The sequence below is a fragment of the Pteropus vampyrus genome, unplaced genomic scaffold (genome assembly GCF_000151845.1).
Source record: "Pteropus vampyrus isolate Shadow unplaced genomic scaffold, Pvam_2.0 Scaffold138, whole genome shotgun sequence".
Taxonomy (NCBI): Eukaryota; Metazoa; Chordata; class Mammalia; order Chiroptera; family Pteropodidae; genus Pteropus; species Pteropus vampyrus.
Window position 1 is genome coordinate 1,003,407 of NW_011888919.1, and position 15,690 is coordinate 1,019,096.

Consider the following 15,690-nt stretch of genomic DNA (forward strand, 5'->3'; position numbering starts at 1 on the left):
ACACGTTTTCAAGATGGCACAGGGACGGGGAGCCACCGGAGCAACTGTCTGGCTGCTTCGAGCGAAGTCTCACAGGAGGCCCTGCTCTTATCCCGACTGTGATCTGCAGCCCTCACACAAGGGCGGCACTGACCCTCTCCTGCCCTCACACCCACAGCGGAGCCTGAAGGGAAAAGAAAACGGAGAGAGAGGTCACAAGCCGTGTGAAGCCGGGGACAGTATCTCTCTCGTTCACCGCTGAAACCCCAGCTACTAGGACTGCGCCCAGGATGCTGCGGGTGCCTCGTAAGTGGTGTGCAAATGACTGGTAAATGAATGGTGAGGAAAGAGACCAACTTGAAAGGTCACAGTGGATGCTGTCCTCAGCCACATCTGGCAATGCCAGCCAGGATCTTCCTCCCTCTATGTCACCTTGAGGTGGGGACGATGCAGCCTTGGGGTGAATGCAGGAGTCGAAGCATCTTGGAGGAATGGTGGTCACTCCCACATGTCCTCCTTTCTGGTCTGCGCAAGGGGTCACCTGTTTCCTGAGCTTGTCCAGGGCCAGACAGCGGCGGGGGTGCTGGGCCCGGGTCTGGCGGTCTGGGAGAGCGGAGAGATGACATCAGATGGGGCTGGGAACCTGACCGTCACCAGAAGATGGCTCAGGTGGGGGTCTTCTTTGCTCTGGGCCCAACCACCTGTTTCAAAGCTTTGCCTGGCCTGGTTACTTATCAGTGCTTCCTGGGGAAGCCCGGATCCTGAATCAGAGATCACCTAGTCCGACGCTCCCTTTCCCTACCCACAGGTTCAAATCACCTAGCGAGCTCTGAAAAAACACCGAAGTCCAACTTCCATTCCAGACACTGAAACCCAACCTTCTGGGTGTGAAGCACAGGCACGGGCATTTTTTTAAGTACCTGGGTGATTCAGATGTGCAGCCGGGGCTGGAAACCATGAATGAGGTTCAACTCCCATTTTAAAGACAGAGAAACTGAGGCCCACAAAAGGGAAGGGATGTGTAGTGAGTGGGAGCAAGGCCAAAGCCGGACCCAGGACGCCAGCTTCCCAGACTTGGGTCTTTCTTCCACCCCGTGCCCCTGATGCCTTGACCTGGGGATGAATGACCGGCCGCGAAGACAATAAATGCTGCCAGCAGCTTCCCTTCGCTGGGCCCTGACCATGTGCCTCTCCATTTAAGCATTACTCCAACCGTACATTCCCAGGCTCTTAATCCTTAGGACTACCCTGCGCGCCCTGTGTCGGGCACTACAATCCCCAGATGAGGAAGACGAGGCTCAGAGTAGAGGGCCCACCCCAGGCCTCAGAGCTAGAAAGAGTAGGAGTGGAACCCAGGCACGTCTGACTCTGAAGCTCTGTCAGGGGTTCAGGATTGGTGACTGCACCCTGCAGAAGGAGCCCCGCTCCCATCTGACCCCCGCTTTCTGTTCTGCCTCTACTGACAGCTTCTACCTGACCCCCGCTGCAGCTTCTTCTTCCGAGGTTTCCGGCAGGCTCCCTGGAGACAGGACTTATACGAGTGTGGGGAGCTAGAGGGAGTGGAGTGTCTCCGCCTCGCCGGGCCCACAGTGGGGTTCCGGCCCAGCCCTGCACAGGATGGAGAAGGAGACAGGTCAGATACCCTCACCCTCATCCCAACCCAAACGCTGCCTTCCAGACGATGCTTCCCGGTCCTGGCAGGGATGGGGGTCAGGCTGCCGAGGGCTCCAGTTTACAAAGGTGGAAACTGAGTTCCCATGAGGGGATTGGACTCGTCTGAGGCTGCACAGTCAGGCGGCAAAAGTACAGGGAGAAAACGGGTTTCCCTAGGTCATTCTGGGCCTTGGCCGAGGGCGAAGACAGTCTCCATTCTTCTCAAATGTGCCCCCATCTTCCTGACCCCAAATTAATTCCTTTTCCTTCCTGCATCAAGACAGCGAGGGCTCCATCAGCCCCCGACCCCCCCCGGGGTCACCCGGAGCCTCTCTCTCACGCCTCGCGGTTCTTCCCATCTCCCAGATGAACCCACTTCTGTCCACGCTCAGCCGGTGTCAGATGGGGCCTCATCTTCTCCTGACTGGATCACTCCTAACAGTATCTTCCCCAATCTCCCTGACTCCAGCTTGTCAGCTAATGACCAGTCCTTCACATTAGATGTCAGGGACTCTCTAAAAAACAATTCTGATCACGGCTTGCCCCCCGCTTCCGGTCCTGCGGTAACTCTCCTCTCCCTCGTCGCTCTCCTCAGCCCCTCAGGACCTTGTCCTCACCTCGTCTCTTACCTTTCTCGCCTGTGTATTTTTCACGCCAGGAATGACAGCACCCAGCGCATGTGGTGCCGGATGACCGGCCTGTTCCAGGCACCGTTACAACACTCCCGAGATGTGTGAACGCGTTTAATTTTCATGACAATCACAGAAGGGGAAGTACTAGCATCGGTCCCGTTTTGCAGATGAGGAAACCGAAGCACAAAAGTTGAGGTAACGAGACCCGGATCTGCGTCCGGACCTGGCTCGAGAGCCTGCACACATCATCTCGACGTCACGAGGTCCCTCCAATCACACCCACCGCTTGCCTGGCCCCAGACATTCCACACGTGTCTCCTCACGCCTGCACGCTCTCCCCAGGTTGTCCCTTCTGCCTGGGAGGGCTCCCCGCTCCACTGTCTTCCAAAACCCCTCCCCCTACAGTCTTCCCAGACAGCTTCCTCTGACTCTGTCCCCTCCTTGAGGCTTTGAGATGGGGGGGCAGGCGGAGGGGAGGTCCTGGACTCGGCTAAGTCACTAAGTCACCCTGGCAACCAGGACAACACTTAGCATGAAGGAAGCCCCGAGAAACGCTGGCCGAATGACTTACCCCCAAGTCCGCCTTTCCCATCGGCGGCATGGAGCTTGAGCAAGGCCTTGGCCACGGCGATGCTTCTCTGCAGGTAGTGGATGTAGTGCAGCACGTGCAGCAGAATCTCCTTCTGCCCCCCAAGAGAGAGACGGGGTTACGCACAGGGGTAGGGGCCCAAGATGACATGTTTCTGCTGGAGATCAGGGACAGAAGGGCCCCGGGACCCCGTCGCCCACCCCAGCAGTTCCTCCGGCACAGAGCCTGACCCGTTAGTTGCCTAATGAATGCTTCGTTGATGATGGGATGAGAACAGCTTCACCAGGTTTTCAAGGGATTAAATGAAAACCTTTCCTAACTTGTGATAACTAGATCAGGGCTTTTCCAGAGCAGATACAGTCTTTTAAGCTTAGTATCTCCCACACCAAGCCTTGGCACATGGTCAGCAATCACTGTGCTGAAGTCTTTGTAAACTGTAATGTAACATAAAATGTTACTAGTAGAAAGGTCTTTTGCAGAAGGCAGTTGGGCATCATCTCCGATTTCAGGACAGAAGGCTCAGTAATTGAAACTTCGGGAAGGTTAGCTTGGGGGCTGCACCACAGGTTCAAATACCAGAGATCGGAGGGTGAGATGGGCAGGGCCTGCAACTGCCTCAACAGAGATAATTCATTCATTCATTCATTTGTTCCACAAATATCTACTGAGCATTCACTGACAAAGTGGTTGAGGGTGTGGGCCTTTGGAGAGAGACACATCTGACTCCCACTCTGCCACTAGCTGGCTGTGTCCCTATGGGTAATATGACCCCTCTGAGTTTCAGTTTCCTCAAACCAAAAAATGAGCATTCCCATATGCATCTCAAAAAAGATGTGGGGAGGGTTAAATGAGAAAATGTATATAGAACACTCAGCACTCCTAGTCACCCTCAGTAAATTGGGAACAATTTTTATTGTTATCAGCTCTATGCTAGGCCCTGCGGGCACCGGGGATAGAGATTTATCCATTATGGTCCTTGTCATCTCAGAATTCTTCATCTAAAGTGGGCCAGAGATAAGGTAACAATCACAGTAATATGCTGGGGGCTTTGCTGCTCAGAGGGAGAAGAAGCCACAGCATCATATAGGGCAGGGGCAGTTAATCAGCCAGAATGGCAGGGAAGGGTGCCACAGATCCGAGCCACACCCAGTCACAAGCACGGGAGGCCACACGTAATAGTTCCGTTAGTTCACTGAGCAGCGGACTGACCAGGTCCCACAGCCCTGGAAGAGTTGCGATGATGCACTTTAGCCTGGGGACTGACAGGGACGCAGGCTGTATGTGGAGCAGAGGGCCCAGGACTGAACTTAAGGCAGAATGAAGATGGGGAAGAAGAGGGATCATTCACACAGCGGAGAATCGATGGTAAAGAGAGTGGCCTGGGGAGAATTCCATGAGATGTGGTCATCTGGTCAGTGATGAAACGATGCCTGTCCCCTGACTAGACTGTCATTCCTCTAGGGCAGGGACTGTGTCCCAGACATCTCTACCCGCTCTGCCAAAAGTTTATGACAGCACCTAGCACCCCAAATACTCAAATGTTTGAGGACAGAAGACAAAATTTCTCAAATACTTTTGAGAACCTGTAGTGGTCTGTATAATGTCTCTCCCCAGAGATGTCCATGTCCTAATTTCCTCTCAGAGAGAGAACCGACATTTATTCGGGGCCTGTCACAGCTATTAGGTCATTTTAGCCTCACGGTATCTCTGGCTAGGAAGAGATCTCTTTCCTCCTTTTATAGCTGAGAAACCCAAGGCTTGAGAAGCTGATAAGGGGAGCATCCTGCCCCGAGTTCTGCGGCTGTGGAGCTGGAAGGCTCAAACTCATGGCTGTCTGACTCCCAAAGCAATGACCTTCGCCTGGCTCCTTGCCTATTTCCCCCTCCCAGTTCCCTGGGTCTCCTTTGCAAGAAAGAAGCCCGCAGCCTTCTACTCGCGGGCTCACAGGAATTCCCATTCAGAGCAGGATTGACCATACCCATCGCAGTGCTGTCACCGAAGGGGTCTGTCCAGGCTTCCCAGGTTAACTCGCTTCTTGCCATTTTAAGACCTGCCTCCCAAATCCACCTCCTCTCCTTCAGTCCCCTTACCTTGGTGAGCTTCCTGCCACCCGCCTTCAGGCCCACAGGTAGCAGCAATGCCAGCTCATGGAGTTTGCTGGTGTGGTTTTTCCTCTGCTTCCTGTTTTGGGATAAGAGCTGGTTTTGGTTGGGACATCCAAAATGGAATTTGGCATCTGACTCCCAAACCTCCTGTCTCGGTGTTCCCCCACCTCAGGCACCCAAGGCACGGTCCCCAGCATCGTCTGGACATTATCCCTTATCTCCTTATCCAGTCAGTCACCAAATCTTGCCCATTCCTCCCCTGCATCCCCACGGCTCCTGCCCTAGTCTACGTACTGACATCCTCATAGGCTTCCCGGCCTCCCTGCTAGCCTCCTCCAATCCATACTCTCTAGTAGAGTCAGAGTCATCTTTCTGAAACACGAATCTGACCACGCTTTTCTCAACTGTGCGATGGTAATGAGGATATTCATTCTGGCTCAGAGGATTATCAATAGGACTAAAATAAATTAGTGTCTGTGAAATCGCCCGGCACTGAACCTGAGACATTAGTTGCCTGATAAGTGCCTCAAACCTCTCAATGCCATTCCATTATTAAAGATCGTGTTTAAACCCTCATCATGGCTTATAGTGCCCCTCACGGCCCGGCCCAGCTGACCATCTGGCCTCATCTCTTACTTCCTTTGGTTCTCTCACATAGCCTGACCCCTAACTCCACAGGACAGGTGAGATACCTCTGCTAAGGTCCCCCTGGGCTCATGCATTTCTCTGATCCCTGCATTGGCCTGAGAGCTGGGTGGGGGGCACCATTGTATCTCTGGCACCTAGAACAAGGTCTGGCACATTGTGGGAACTTACTGCATATTTGTCAAATGAATGAATAAATAAGGGCATGAAAACAGTTGACTTCTGGGCAGATGATGAACTTCCGGGATCTAATCCCTGAATTCATAATTCATAATATACCCGTGCACGCACACCTCCACCCTCTCTCATGACAGATGGAGACACAAAGATGTTGAAGCCTCCCTCCCAAATGACACGCCACTGCCACTGCTCCTGCCACTCCTTCGAGAATGCCCAAACGCCTCCATCTCCACCGATCCTTAGCTTGTGGTTCTTCAGTGCCCAGGTCAATCGCCGCCTGCCCCAGCAAGCCTCCCCAACCTCCCTTGCCTTCCTGCCAGGCCCTGTGCCGGATACCGTGGAAACAGAGAGACGTGGAAACAGAGAGAAATCACATCCTCAAGGAGATGGGGGAGCGGTGTGGAGACACACATCTCTTTATCTAAACTCTGACATCTTGAAAGAATCTTTCTCATTCATTCATTCGGCAATTACTTATTGAGCACCTACTCTGTACCAGGAACTGTGATAAGAGACAGGGATAAAAGTATAAAAAACAAATACGGCCCCTTCTAGAGCCCACAGTATACTCGAGGATAAAGTTGTTAATCAAATTGTCACACAAACAAACATAAAATTGCAACAAGGGTCAGAACCAGCTACGTAATTTGCTGGGGAGGGGTACTACAGATGAAAATGTGGGGCCCCTTGTTCAAAACTTGAGAACTTCAAGATGGTGAGAGCAGAGCATCAAACTCTTCTAAATACAGGACCGTGTGACTGCGTGGGTCACATGCCCACAAAGTTGACCCTGATGGAGACAAAGGAGAGGTGTTGCTTGATGTCATGGAAGCTTGTAATAGGCGGATTTGGCCCAACCGATGAGGTCTTCTCTGAGGAAGTAAACCTGGCCAGAACCTGTTCTGAAGGATTAATGGAACGCACAGGCGAAGATGGAAAGAGCACATTTCAGATAGAGGGAACTCGTGCAAAGGTCCTGTGGCATGAGGGAGCATGGAGAATTGAAAAGAAAGAAAGCTGGGGTGTCTATAGCACAGAAAGCAAGGAGTCCTGTAGGGTGAGGCTGGAGATACGAGCCAGATGAGCCCCGTAGGTTCACAGTACAGAAGAGTTTTGTCTTTTTCCTGAGACCACTGGGAAGCCATTAAAGGGCTTCAGACAGGAGATGACAACATTAGTTCATCCCCTCAAAACCACTGTGAACACAGAAGACTGAATGAAGGAACGGAAGAGGAAAAATCACCAATTTGTCTCTGCCTCCTGGTAGAAAACATACTTCGAGGGGCAAGGGTTCTGGGGTTCTCTCCTTGGAGAAAAATTGGGTAGGCTGGCCTCTAAAGTCCTGTCTAGCCCTGATATTTACTTTTTTGCATACGACTTTCCTTTTGTTCTAGAGAAGCCCCGGTGACAAACAATATAGAAAGCAAGGAAGAAAAAGTGTCCAGCTCTGTTTAAGGTCAAGGCGTTATTTGACTACGTCTGAGAAGAAGGGTTTCTTATCAACCGTAGTCCCTGGATGTTTACTCAGGGTTTTGCAAAGCACCAACAGAGCCTTCTGTGCAAACGGAGAAGTTCCAGAAGGAAATTCTGGAGAGAACAAAAGGGCGACTAAAAATCACAATATCTTGGCATGTCCTGGGCGGCAGTCCTGAACGGGTGCAACCTGGGGTCTGCTCACAGGGGCCTCTGGGAGCCAGGAACACCCTCCTAAGGCTGCCCCTGTCCTTGCTGGGCTGTTCTGGTTTTAGCCAAGTTCTTTCCTCACAGTCTTTACGCTTTTCACCCTCTAATCCCAGCTCTGCCCTCTCGGTCTGCCAGGAACAAGTCAGCTCCAGCCACATAGGACTCTTATTTGTTTCTCTAAACTGCCAAGTTTATTTCTGCCTTAGGGTCTTCAGTATTCCCTCTACTTGGAAGGTTCTTTTGCCTTGATTTTTGCAAGGCTGGCTTCTTTGCCACTCACCACTTAGCTTAAATTAACCTCTTCAGAGGCCTTTCTTGACCACTTAATCTAAATAAACATGTTCTCTGTCACATCTCCATATCATTTATCAGCATCTGAAATCTTTTTCTTCCTTCCTTCCTTCCTTGCTTTATTATAAACTCCACAAGGGGAGGGATTTTATCTTTTTCATTTGTTGTTTTATGACAAGCTGACTTGTCCATTAGGCATAGTAAGCACAGTGCTTAGGGCCCGTGATACTTTTAAGGGTTTATGAAAATATTTTAATTTCTTTTAAAATAAGAAAAAAATGGATATAACCAACTTAGATTATATTCATCTTCATACCAATGCTGTTATTGACTACAATTTTTAATTTTCTTTTTTTTTTTATGGAAGAAGGGGCCCAAGAAGGCAAAATTGCCTAGGGCCCGTGAAAATCATAACGTGGCCCTGGCTGTATCCCAAGCTCCTAAAATAATGCCTGGTATTTAGTGGGTGCTCAATAAAAAAATTGTTGAATTAATGAATGCTCATTCTGTCTTGTGATGGCCTCTCAGGCTTTGAAATGACAAATGACTCTAATTCCCGGGTTTCCTCTTCCCTGAGCTGATCAGCCTAAATGCTCCCTAGTACCTTTATTTCATGGGAGTTGGAAGGAGCCTTCACCAAGAACCAGTCCAAATTTCTCATATTTAGTATGGGAAAACCAAGGCCTGGTTCCCAATTTGCTTTGACATGCACAGAAACTTAAGAGTTAGAGCTTCCCCAAAGTGGGACAGATCGGGGAGCAGTCCCAAGAGGCAGCAGAATAGTTGGTTATAAGCTCTAGCTTTTGAAGCAGACAGACCTAGATCGAAATTCCAGCTCTGCCACTTGCTGTGTGACTTTAGGCAAGTACTTTTATCTCTCTGAGCTTGTTTTTAACTCATTTATAAAATGCATGTGGCTAGAAAGTTTGATCTTGTCAGGAATGTTTAACATAGTACCTGGCACATAGGGAGCGCTCACAAAATGTTAGTTCAAGACAGAAGGTAGACAGTCATTTGTCAGAATGATTTAAGGATAAGGGATACTGGAGAATGGGGCGGAGCTATTGTATGACTATGCTTGATAAAACTGTTGCTTTGGGTTGACCAACATCCTATCCCCCCTTTTCTGGTAATAGTTTCCTTTGAGGAACTACCCGTCTCGTACTCTCAGTCCACGTGGTTCAGAGAGGCTAATGCCAACCTCTCCTTCCACTAGGGAGCATAAAAGCAAGGTCCGCTCAAGAAGAGTCACAGTGATTGGTTCAGCATTGGGGTTGTAACCCAGGTTTGGCCAATTACGAGTCAATGGATTCTGGTACAAGACTCTGTGCTGGGTTTGTCAAGTTAGCAAGGTGTGGACTTGGAGCTGCTAGGAGCCACCTTGGCCTCGCCAGGGGGAGAGCCTGCTTGAGAAGGAAGCCAACACCAGGCAATAGCAGAGCTGAGAGAGGCACATCCCTGGCAACATCGTTTGACCCCCACCTGGAACCAGCCAAGCCTGATGCCCCTGAATGTTTTTGTTTTAAGGATCCAATAAATCTCCTTTTGTGCTTAAGCTGGTTTCAGGTTGGTTTCTATTAATTTCAACTAAGAGTCTTTACTAATATAAGAACCCTACGTCTAGAAAGGAGGAAAAGAGATGCATTGCTGGTGACTTCTGGGATTCCAGAAGGAATGGGCAGCAGGACAGGCATTCTTCCTTTTCTTCATGGTGCTCCTGAGCACAGCACCGAAGTGGAGAATCTCGACAAAGCAGACACTTATTTTTGGAGTTAATAAATGAATGAAGAGATGAATTGACAGAAAGTCATGGGGCAGGGTGGGAGACAGTAGGGGATAAGATGAATTCTGGCTATTTTTTTTGTTATCCAGACTTTGGAGGGAGAGAGAAACCTGATCCAGCTCTCCATCTGCTGTGAAAATCCCCTCTTGTAAGATGCCTGGCATTTGGTAGGTGTTTGATGGATAAATGAATGTGAATAAAAGAAAGGAAGGAAGAGTATTTAAGACACTTGGAATGCCAAAGCCTGCAAAGGTTTTGTGAAACACCTCACGGTTCTCTCCTCTTGAAAATGGTGGCTATAGTCACATCTACTTCCTTGTGGAGCCATTAGGATTAAAAGATATCATACAAACAAAAGGTTTAGCAAAGAATCTGACAAAACAGAAAGGGCTCAGTAAACATTATTGTTATTATTATTTGACCAGAGTGGCTGGAGCTGTAAGAGAAATAGGGGTCGGGGGCGGAGCCCTTACCTGTCACTGGAACCCAGGTAATTGGCTCTGGGCCATCCAGGGTAACACAAATATCTGCTGGAACCCCACATCTGCAAAGTGGGGAAAAGAAAGACTTATTAGTGACCTCTGAGATTCTGGGAGAAATGAACAGCATGATAGGCAGGCTTCATTTTCCCTTTGGTGCTCCTTTGAGCACTAGAGATCCCAAAATGGAGTCCCCAAGCCTCACGAATATGGGCCCAGAGACCAAATTAAAACCTCCAAACTACACTGAAGTCTATGAATCCCAAATTATAAATTTGGGCCCCTAAGTCGTGATCCAGACCTAAAACTAAAGATTCCCAAACACTGACTTTAGTATTTCAGTCTTAATAGTGAGATGGCAGACCTTGAAATGGGGGAAAACCAGGCCTGAAAACTGTGGTTTGAGCTCTCTAAACTGATATCGAGACACTAAAACAATGACTTTAAACTCTCGAAAAAGAGGACCTAGAACCCATAAAGGAGCCCTTCCAAACCTAGGAACCCTAAATTCTAATACTGAGATACCCTAGACCCCTCAATTGTCAACTTACGATCCCCGATTATGACCACAATCCTAATATTGAGATCACAGACCACAAACCTTAGCACTGAGAACCCAAATCCTAAGGTAAGAAATCTAGGCCCCTCTAAAGCAAACCTCAGCTCCCCAGTTGATCTCATATCCTAAAATAAAGACTTGAAGAACCCCAGACTATCATTTCAGACCCTCAAGCCGTGACCCCAACCTTAAAATGAAGATCTCATATATGAGTCCCGCTCTGACATCGACTCTAAAATTGAAGCTCCATACTCCCCTGGACTCCAGGCTGTAAAACTTAATTCTTGAGGTCCCAAACTGACTCCAGACCTCATATTCTGCATTGAGATTTTAGATCCTAAAACTATAATCAGACCCTGGGCCCCTGAAATGATACTCCAGAACTCAAAACAACGATTTTCAGATCCCCAAATAAGGATCCAACGGGAAAGCTTCAAGTCATGAAACCCAAGACCTTCAGATTCCAAAACTAGTTATATCCAGACACAAATCCTGAGACCCCCCCCATATCCTACCTTGAGCTTCCAGGTCCCCAATGCTATTCAAACAGGGCCTTCCAGGATCTCAAACTTGAGCCCAGATCCCAAAACCTGGGCCAGGCCTCAAACCCAGACTCGGCTCTCCTGCCCCAGTCCTGCCTCACCCGCAACCCTGCACCCCGGGTACGCTCGCCTTTGTCCCCCTGGGACCCTCAGAGGGAGGCCACGGCCACAAAGTGCCGCTTCTGAGTGGACCTCAGGCTCCCCTCTGGCCGGTAGAGTCGGTCAGTTCCCCACCCCGATTTTCCTCGGCCTCCAGCACCCGCCTCAAGACGTGCAAAATGGCGTGAGGCCACCCTTCTGGTTTCTTGCCAGTCCCACACTTGGGAGCTCGATCACACAGCGTCTCCCGCCGGTCCAAGGAGGATGGCGGCGCGTGCGGACTCCAGGCCAAGCTCGGTCACCACGTTCCCAACCCGGGCGTGGAGTGGGCGCGAATCCCCTGGGTGTGAGGCTCCTGAGTGAGGCCTGAGGAGAAGAGCAAGAGTGCGCTCCCGAAGCCTGACCACGCCCCCACCAGTTCCCGCCAAGTGTGCTGGGAGCGAGACTGGAAATGGGAAAGGGCAGGGTGCAAGTGGCCGTGCGCACGCGCGCCTGCGGAAGGGCCCTGTCTTCTAGCACAGCGCGAGCTCGGCCTCGTGCCTCCTGACACAGCTCTTGCTGGTGCGCGCCAAAGTGCCAACCAATCCGCGCTCGCTCAGCTGCCCGCCTTTTCGGCGGGCCACGCCCACCTGACCACGCCCTCGGACGATTCCCCGGGTTACTGGGCCCGCTAGTTACTAACGAGGAGGCGGGATCTTCCCAACTGCCAACCTTCCAGAAGAGAGATCTGGCCAGTCTCCCTTCAGGCCCTCAGGTGTCCCTTTTTCCTTCAGCGTATGGCTAACGTCCCCACCAGTTCCCGCCACGGTGCCAAGCACCATGCTGGAAGTTGGGAATTTAGCCACAGTCTTTCCACTGCAGTCTGGAAGGCCCACAGACCATGAGAATCTAGCGAGGCAGGGGTTGCGGTTAAAGATTCAAAGAGGAAGGCCATCGGAATTGTGCCTTGGCAGTTCCCCTCACAAAGATGTATGCGCCTTGAGACAGCAAACTCTCCATTTTAAAAAGCTCGTTCTCATGGTCTGTGAGGAGGATGGACTGGAAAATATAGCTTAAAAGGTGATCTAGAGACCTCGTGGGGAGAGCAGCGGCCCTGGTGTCCAACACATTTCAGTTCCAATCATTCTTGCTGTGTTGCCATGGAGAAGAGGCTTAATCACTTGTCTTAATTTGTAAATTTGGAATGATTCTTACTAAGGTTGTCCGCAGGGTGTCTGGCATAAATGTAGCATGCGATATTTACTCAGCACTTATTTACGCTGTCCTGGGTGCCTGAACAAGATACACAAAGATGCCTGTCCTCGTGGAGCTTCTGCTCAGAGAATGGATGGGAAAGTGAGAAAGTACAAGTCACTGTTAATCATTGTGTTAATCAGTTTAAATAAAACGTTAAACTTGCTCTTTCCTAACTCTCCACCCCTCACAAATGCTCCTTTGCAATTTTCTCAACTCCCATTCCAAGGGCCCCCGGCCAAAATGGAGGAGGCTGGACTCCATCTCCCAGCGCGCCAGGCGGGGGCGCGCTTTGCGCCTGCGCTGCCGAGCGCCCAGTCTCCCTCCAGGGAGTTTGAGTCGTCCTTTTCCAAAGCCCGCCCAGTTTGCTTCCATCCCCACCGCCAAACTTGGCCGTGCTGCCTTCTGGGAGGTGTAGTCCGTGGCTGCCTGGACTCCAATTCCCAGCGGGCTTCGGGGCGGGAACCCGGAAGGGGAGGTTGGAGAGGAGCGAGTGGGGGAAACCCGCGTAGCCGAAGGAGCTGCGGCGCAGGGAGATGGTGAGAACCCAGAGCGGGGGCCGGGGGCGCTTGAGAGCCGGGGCGGAGGTTCGGGACCGGGTGGCGAGAGGCAAGAGGCGGGGGCCAAAGAAGGGGCTAGACGAGGGGAAATCGCTTGGGGGAGGGGGTTGGGAAGAATGAGAGCCGGAGGGAATAGTAAAAGAATGGGGGCTGGGGACGGGTCTTGGAGGTGGGGAGGGAGTCGAGCTTTGGAATTGATTGTAAGGGAGCTCGGAGTTGGGGAAGGGGGTTCCGAGTTGCAGAAGGGGCTAGGCGTCCAGGCAGAGGCCCTGAAAGGGGCAATTTTAAGAGGTTTAGCCTGGGGGATATGCAAGGCATGGGGGTCAGGGCTAGATGAATGAAGGGGTCTGGAGGCTTCGAGCGAGAGGCCAGTTGTGGATGCGGTGAATTGGGGCCTCTGGACCAGACCGGGGACAGGAGAGCAAGTTGAGATGGTGGGAGAGAGGAATCAATGGTAGAGTGGTGTTTAGATTAGGGTCCAGGACCGGGTGAGATGGGGAGTTTGAGATTAGGGGCCGGGATGTAGTGATAGTTTTTGCCTAGTCCAGCCAGAGACTCCTGATAAACCGGACAGTCCCAGAACTGTAAGATAACATGGCCAGAGGGCCCGTAGAGACAACCTTTTGAACGCTCATTTCTCCAGTGGGGTTTAGAAAAGAGTAGTGGTTTATGTGTCCGGGCAGTCCAGCGTTCAGATCTCCTGTTCCGCCACTCCTTTGTGACCTGGGCAAGTCTCCACTCTCTGAAACTCAGTGCCCTTATCTGTATTGTGGGAATAGCAAGGCACCAAGAGGAGGGGAGGCGCCGGAAGATTGTTGCCCTGGCTGGCAATCAGTCTTCCGTCTCAGAGTTGTTGGTGGCAAGTTCCCCACCCCAGGAATGTGACTAGGTCACAGGTGCTAATAGATTCCCTCCTTTTCAGTTCAGCCCCAGGGGTGTTTTCCCAAAACCTGGTACTGGTCTGGGCACACCCCAGGTCAGAAGCATGCAGTCGTTATGGCTAACACTTACTGTTTAGGAAGTGCCTGGCCCTGTTCTTAGCTGTTGTGAGTATTAACTCATTTAATTCTGAAAACCCTCCTAAGGTGTAGATGCTGTTATTATCTCCATTCTGTAGAAAGGAAGCAGAGGCACAGAGAAGTTAAGCAATTTTCCAAAGGTTGTCCAGCATTAAATGGTAGACTCAGGATTCCAACTTAGGCATCTTGGCTCAGAATCTGTGCTTTCACCGCTATAATTTAGTCTCTTCTCCTTGTACTGAAGTACAGTGTCATGAGTAGAATTATGAGTGGGACAGAGACTCCAGAACTGAAGCAGTCTTCAGTTTGAATTTTAGTTCTGCCATTTACGTGCTGTGTGACCTTGAACAAGTCTTTCGTCCTCTCCTCGACTATAAAATGGGATGAGTAACCCTAGGACGGTTAGAAGGTTCTCGAAGGTAAGCACGCAAAGTGCTCGGAGTAAGTGCTCAGTACATGAAAGTTGTTTTTTAACGTGAATGGGAAGCAGACCGGAGGGAGGTGAGTGAGACATCAGCCAGGTGGCCTCCATTCCTTTCTCTCCCAGGTCGCTCTACTTATCCCGACTCTTCTAGTTCCCCAGCTTCTAACCCCTGGGCTCCCAAGTGCACGGATGGCTCTCCAAGGGGGTGCTCAGAAACTCAATCTGTCCCCATTCCCATTCCCATCCCCAGCTAAATATAAATAATTCACTTGACAATGCCCAGCCTGGCCTAACTCCAGGTATTCCAGTGAATAGGAAATATTTCTAACAACTGCTTGTCGTTTCTCCCCCCACTTTCCCAAGGGCGGCCTTTTGGTCAGTAGGGCCTTGCTGGGCAGATGCGCAACTTTGTAATTCATCTTGATTCATTTGTTGTGCGGCTTCCTGAGTATCACAAAAGTTCTCTGACTCTGATAGGAAAGCACTGGCGTCAGGCCCAGCTTCGAACCCCCACCTCTGCCGCTGTGTCCTTGGCCAAGTTGCATTCCCACTCCCGGCCTCAGTTTTCTCATGTAAAATGGGGCCACGTTCCAACCAATAAGGCTCTCGTAAGGAGTTGATGAGGTAACATATATAAAATGCCCAGTGCTTATAAAGCCCTCGATAAGCGCGAAGTCTTTTAGTGAGTTTGATTTCAAGCAAAATTTATTGAGCCGTGTGCTCTAGAACCAGAATACCCAGATTTGAATCCTGGCTCAGTCACCTACCAGGTGTGTGACTTTGGGCGGATCACTTAACCCTTTTGGACCTCAGTTTCCTCTTCTGGAAAATGCAGGTTTATTCCTTGAGTAGTCCACAGCGTCCGTAGAGCACCTACTGTGCGCCAGTGCCTGTACCAGCTACAGGCTGACATCCCGCCCTTGGAGAACTCACTGTTGTCCCAATGCTGGTAGTGTTTGTGCTCATTTTCAGTTTGGGGGTTTTTCTCTCACTGATTCATTTTCAGCCCCTCATGCCAGCTTTGCCTGCGCGTCATCGTTTTCATGGCTTTTTAACCATTTTTCACTAGCTTTTAGTGAATTATCTGAAATCATATTGGTTTGGGGAAAAGTTGTCAACCTCTCACTCATCCTTGTACCCGTATGTCACATCGGAGCACCCCGGGGTGATGTGATGCTTTTTTTCCCCTTTTATTTATTTGTCTTAGAAAATATGTCTGCTTTCCAAGTCATTTT

General features: G+C 50.5%; 2 protein-coding genes across 4 annotated transcripts in view; one reads left to right on the top strand and one right to left on the bottom strand.

Moving 5' to 3' along the window:
- The window catches only part of BHMG1 (basic helix-loop-helix and HMG-box containing 1), a 15,350-nt gene extending 5,266 nt beyond the window's left edge, over nt 1-10,084 (bottom strand). The window contains 6 exon segments of the mRNA XM_023535237.1: nt 333-582; nt 1,453-1,587; nt 2,836-2,947; nt 4,944-5,063; nt 8,878-8,994; nt 10,016-10,084. Coding sequence (XP_023391005.1) covers nt 333-582; nt 1,453-1,587; nt 2,836-2,947; nt 4,944-5,063; nt 8,878-8,994; nt 10,016-10,084 — 803 coding nt within the window.
- A 2,823-nt stretch (nt 10,085-12,907) lies between these two features.
- Nucleotides 12,908-15,690, top strand: part of FBXO46 (F-box protein 46) — a 13,892-nt gene continuing 11,109 nt past the window's right edge. For 2 of the 3 annotated variants that reach the window (XM_023535334.1, XM_023535335.1), the window contains exon 1: nt 12,936-12,991. The gene's annotated coding sequence lies outside the window, so the exon portion shown is untranslated. Of the gene's footprint in view, nt 12,992-15,690 lie in introns of all 3 variants that reach the window. The other variant, XM_011367936.2, reaches the window with a different exon arrangement.